Source organism: Olea europaea, chromosome 21 (assembly GCF_002742605.1).
Source record: "Olea europaea var. sylvestris chromosome 21, O_europaea_v1, whole genome shotgun sequence".
NCBI classification, from domain to species: domain Eukaryota; kingdom Viridiplantae; phylum Streptophyta; class Magnoliopsida; order Lamiales; family Oleaceae; genus Olea; species Olea europaea.
This window is the reverse complement of record NC_036257.1, coordinates 10,004,983-10,010,238: the sequence shown is the minus strand read 5'-3', so window position 1 is coordinate 10,010,238 and position 5,256 is coordinate 10,004,983. Positions and strand designations below refer to the sequence as shown.

Genomic DNA, 5,256 nt, shown 5'->3' with positions numbered 1-5,256 from the left:
GACTTTCTTGAACGTGAAAATTGCTTGAAAGGGTGAAACAACTTTCTTAGAAGTTTGAAATTTCGAGTTTAAAAATGAAATGGACGTCTAGATCATAACTCAAATTTATGTTCCTTAATTTTATTTACTTATTTCAAAAATAATTTTAAATAGTAGTTTAAATTTCTCTTCTTCATACTAGTTTCTCGTTTTCGCGATGTTACTATTTTAAATTCGCATCTCTTGTAATAGAGAAAATGTAAAGAAAATTTATAAGTTAATTTCAGTGAAGAATACTAAAATATATAATAGCAATAATTAGTAATATTTATAACTCAAAATGATTATATTAGTAGTCACTCGAGCTTGTAATGATGACACTAACAATCACTAAAATGGAAGCGTCAACCTAAAATCTTAAACGTTACCAAAGTTGCATCGTAAACACAATGCAACGTTAGTTAACACGCTACCTCACACCTAATCATGTTAAATTTGAAAATTTGTGGGCCAACGTTTGACTTTTCGCAATAAAAAGACTGAAAAGACCTGATCCTTAATTTCATCCTTAATCTACAACCCTTACCGTCCTCTTAACATAGCCAAGATCCGTTGTCCAATTTTGTTGTTCATCCAATTAATTTTTGATACATCATTAATTTCGTAACTTAATGGTGAAGATAACGAGGATAGACCTGATACAACAAATTAATTATTGATAACATGTCAAGAATTAATTGAATATACACCAAAATGTGACAGCAAATCTTGACTCCTCTTATCGTGTTATCTATCCACAATGAAATTTAATGCGTATGACTTGTAGGATGTTTTCAATCTGAGCAACCATCACAAACTTGAGCTGTTACGAATGGAAGAAAGAAAATTTCTTCAATGGTCATTTTGAAATTTATGACAAAATCGCTGAAATTAACTCGACGTTTAACATAATTACAGAAAGATTTCCAATAATTGGACCCCGAATCCATTACTTTATCAAACCCAATCTTCACATCACAAGCAGCTTGAGTCGGCGCACAACATCAAGAAAATCGAAGAATAGAAATTCCCCTGTATTTGTCGCGTGCTGTATGACTGAATTTTCTTTAAAATGCCCAATGTCTCTCTCAAGTTTTTCAGCTAAAATTCCTCTTCTGCATATCCAAATCCGAACTAGGAGAAGAAATATCTACATTTCCCCAAATACACCAAGTTTCTCTTCATTGTTTGATAGAAAATTGCTCTCAATTTTAACTAACTACCGGTTTAGCAAAACCCAAACCATTGTTTGCGCAACTATGGAAGATCATAATAATTCAGCTGTTGAATCCTTTGTGTCGGATAAGTATTTTAAAGAATTGGAAGTTGCTGTGAAGGCAGTGCAGATGGCGTGTTTGCTTTGCCAGAGAATTCAACAAACTTTACTTTCTAAAGCAAATGACCATGTACAATCTAAGGATGATAACTCTCCTGTTACAATTGCGGGTAATTCTTTTACCCTTTTCTGGTTTTACTTTTCTCTGTCGGTTGTTGACTTCAAAAATGTTCCGGGTTTTGAATTCGATTATATATTGTGGATTTAAATTAGAAAATGTGGCAGAAATTGATTGTCTGATGAGCAAATATGCAGTTCTTAAAGAGCAAGGTAGTTCTTATTGAATTACTAGTAAACTATTTGATTTCTGTTAGTGAGTTAAACAGCACGTTTTGTCATCAATAAAAGGAATTGGAGAGTGGCTGTTGCAGTTCAAAAAAAAATTCCATGACGCAAATGTTTGTCAATTCTATCTTACTGATAAATGAAAAACAACATATTAGGTTGATTTCTATTTGCATCTTTTTAATTTGTATAAGTAGGAAGAACATTAGAATGCCTCTTTATTGCAATGAAGGAGACGCATAAGATCGTATATAATATAGAGTTATTTAGAACATAACTCATGTTTGTTAAATTATAAGGGAGGATCATTGAACATAAAGTAATCAAATTTATTAGCCTCCATATATAAATGGCTTATAAAGAGAAATAGTCGTGAGTCCCACAAAATGTGTGGATAATAACGAGCGGTGGTTATGAATGTGTAGTTGAAATTAAATGTTTTTGACTTAAATTTTAAACCAATTTATAAATTGTATCCAAACGGTGGCTTAGAAAACCAGTTTGGTTATTTGCCGTGGAGATCTATCATGGAACCCATTTACTTGAAGATTAATGAAAAAGAGCAGACAAAGAAGCAATATTTTTGCTCATGAACCCCCCAAAAAAAAAAAAAATTTTTTTTCCTTATCCCCCCCCCCCCCCCCCTCTCCCATTTGGCAAGAGCAAATGTAAGCTGTTCGTAAAAGTTCTATAGCCTTTGCTTAGGAAAAAGGAATTTCTATCACATGTTAAGAATATAGATATGCCAATTATATATGTGAGATCTGTAGGAATGGTGGTAGAGAATTTTCTACTGGTATATGCTTGTATCGATGTTCACATCCTGTCTGTATCTCTTAATTTTATTGGTGTTGGCAAGAGCAAATGTAAGCTGTTCGTAAAAGTTCTATAGCCTTTGCTTAGGAAAAAGGAATTTCTATCACATGTTAAGAATATAGATATGCCAATTATTTATGTGAGATCTGTAGGAATGGTGGTAGAGAATTTTCTACTGATATATGCTTGTATCGATGTTCACATCCTGTCTGTATCTTTTAATTTTATTGGTGTCTAAACTTACAAAAAGCATGAAAAATATTGTTTTACTATGCATAAAATCACAAATAGCATAATTTTACAGTAAACAAAGAACATCCACTTGATTTAATTGTGATAAAAACTTTTAAATTAGCTCCTATGGCCTCGAGCCAGTTTATGGTAATTGAGGAACATTCAATTAAGAGATATCTTATTCCATCTAACGGATGTGGAGGTAAAAAAGAGAATGAAAGAGAAATGTTGGCCAATTCTTAAGTCTCGTGTCAAATTTCATGGGTACGAGCCCTGAATTGAATGAGTAGTGTTCTAGCACATGTCACGTTTCTTAAAGATCCCTATTTTGAGCATAGAATTACTTGCACCAAAATATACGACTCGACAATTTTACCACCGAAAGGTCTAGTTCTAATAGGTTTACATGACATAGGTTGGATCGGCTAATGCTCCAATTGCTACTTGTAAGCAGATTGGAGTGTCCAAGGAATTGTGAGCTGGGTACTGTCTGAGGCTCTTGGTCGTGATAATATATCCATTGTTGCCGAAGAAGATGTTCAAGTACTATCCAAGATTGGCGCATTTGGGTTACTGGAAGCTATAGTGAAGACAGTTAATGACTGTCTGGCTGAAGCACCTCGGTTTGGACTAAGAGCACCTGTTATGGCTCTCAGTACTTCAGAGGTTCTCGAAGCCATTGATAGATGCAACTCAATGGGGGGCTCTAGTGGAAGATTTTGGGTTCTGGATCCTGTTGATGGCACATTGGGATTTTTACGTGGGGATCAATATGCGATTGCTCTTGCTTTGATTGAAGATGGAGAACCCGTGCTTGGAGTTCTTGGATGCCCAAATTATCCTGTGAAGAAGGAATGTTTAAGTTACCAAAATGGCTACCGTAGAATCTTGTCTAGGTTAACGTCACTGTCATCTGAATCTTGGGATAGAGGTTGTGTGGTTTATGCAAGCAAAAATTGTGGTAATGCGTGGATGCAGCCATTACTAAATAAAGAAAAGAAATTTGTTTGGCCGAACTCTGCAAGGCAAATCAAAGTCTCCTCCGTTGATAACCCAGCATTGGCGACCTTCTGTGAACCAGTTGAGAAGGCTAATTCAAGCCATTCCTTCACAGCAGGAGTGGCTCACAGTGCTGGACTTAGGTAAATATGTTTCTCCATTCCCTCCTGCTTTCTGGAACTCCATGACCCAGGCCTGTACATTATCATGACCAGATTTGCTTGCTGTCTTCTAAAGTTACCGTATAATTCCAAATGCACAATAGCTTAACTATTAACTCGTAGAAACCAAAAGATAAGTAAATTTACCACCCCACCTCAACCCATCTGAAACAAAAGCATAACAAGGAATCGACCATTTTCTGTAAATCAGTTCATTATGTAAAAATTTCACAAACGGTATTGATCACAGGAATCAACCATTACGTATCCATTCCATGGTAAAGTATGCAGCCATAGCCCGAGGAGATGCTGAAGTATTCATGAAGTTTGCCAGGGCTGGCTACAAGGAGAAGATATGGGATCATGCAGCTGGTGTTGTTATTGTTCAAGAAGCCGGTGGTGTTGTAACTGATGCCGGAGGTCATCCTCTATGCTTTTCTAAAGGTATGTACTTGGAAGGTCTTGATCGGGGTATAATTGCTTGCGCTGGAGCTAGATTGCATGAAAAGATCGTCAAGGCTGTTGATGCTAGCTGGAATTCATCTAGCCTCTAGTTTCACTTGTACATTGCCAAGTTATTAATGTTGTTGTATTGGCATTATAAATATCATAATTAAAATGGTTGTCTGAATAATACAAGATCATCATGCTATATGAATAAAATGATAATGTTTATTCCCTTAAAGCACGCGTATCATGGGAAGTTGATGTTTTTCAAAGTCTTCTATAACTCCAAGCCTAACTGTAAAGTGTGTCTATATTAGTCGACCAACTTATTTCTTTGAATCATGTAAATGATCTAGGCTTTGGTGCTTGCTTATCCAACTTTCTTTCTGCTGCCATAATTCTTCTTGCAGTGCTGATGGCAAATCTAATCTTCATCATTGGAGATGCATATGGTTAAAGATCAAAACGTCTATAAGATGAATGTACGCAAATGAGGATTGCTAAATTGATGCATGATTGTACTAAATGGATAAGATACGAATCAAAATCAAAGAGTTGATGTGGAGTCGACCTAGGGGTTGAGACGCCCTTATTTAATAATACAAACACTTAAGCTGTAAGGATTGAAGGGGTATGTATATGGAATGAGGCCAACAAGTATGTAGTGTAAATAGTCATATTGAATTAGAGGCCTATTCATGTAGCTAGTAGTTGGCCCTCCCCCTCATGGCCTCCTCTTTTAATGGCTCTGCATCTTTGTTTCCATGTAGCTGTCTACTTGGTGTTGTACAGGAGGGATTCAGTGAGATAGTGGAAAATATGATCCACGTTAATGTCACCTCGAACGCATATTAGCACGTACCAACGACCTACAAGTTTTATTTTTATTTAATGAAATTGGCTACACCTGATTTTTATTATTATTATTATTATTTTTTTTTTTTTTTTTTTTTTTTTTCT

At 35.5% G+C, this 5,256-nt stretch overlaps 1 protein-coding gene across 1 annotated transcript; it reads left to right on the top strand.

Annotated features, from left to right (window-relative positions):
* The first annotated feature begins 745 nt into the window (after positions 1-745).
* On the top strand, positions 746-4,534 carry LOC111370570 (PAP-specific phosphatase HAL2-like). The gene is made up of 3 exons (XM_022992339.1): positions 746-1,464; positions 3,144-3,831; positions 4,100-4,534. The coding sequence occupies exons 1-3, from the start codon at positions 1,071-1,073 to the stop codon at positions 4,401-4,403; spliced, it is 1,386 nt and encodes a 461-aa protein (XP_022848107.1). The 5' UTR covers positions 746-1,070; the 3' UTR covers positions 4,404-4,534.
* Positions 4,535-5,256: the final 722 nt, after the last annotated feature.

Bases quoted from the DNA above. Each gene is read 5' to 3' on its own strand.
- LOC111370570 (XM_022992339.1), top strand. From the start codon at position 1,071: ATGACTGAATTTTCTTTAAAATGCCCAATGTCTCTCTCAAGTTTTTCA. The intron at 1,465-3,143 runs GTAATTCTTTTA...ACTTGTAAGCAG, and splicing joins CTCTCCTGTTACAATTGCGG to ATTGGAGTGTCCAAGGAATT. The intron at 3,832-4,099 runs GTAAATATGTTT...TATTGATCACAG, and splicing joins GCTCACAGTGCTGGACTTAG to GAATCAACCATTACGTATCC.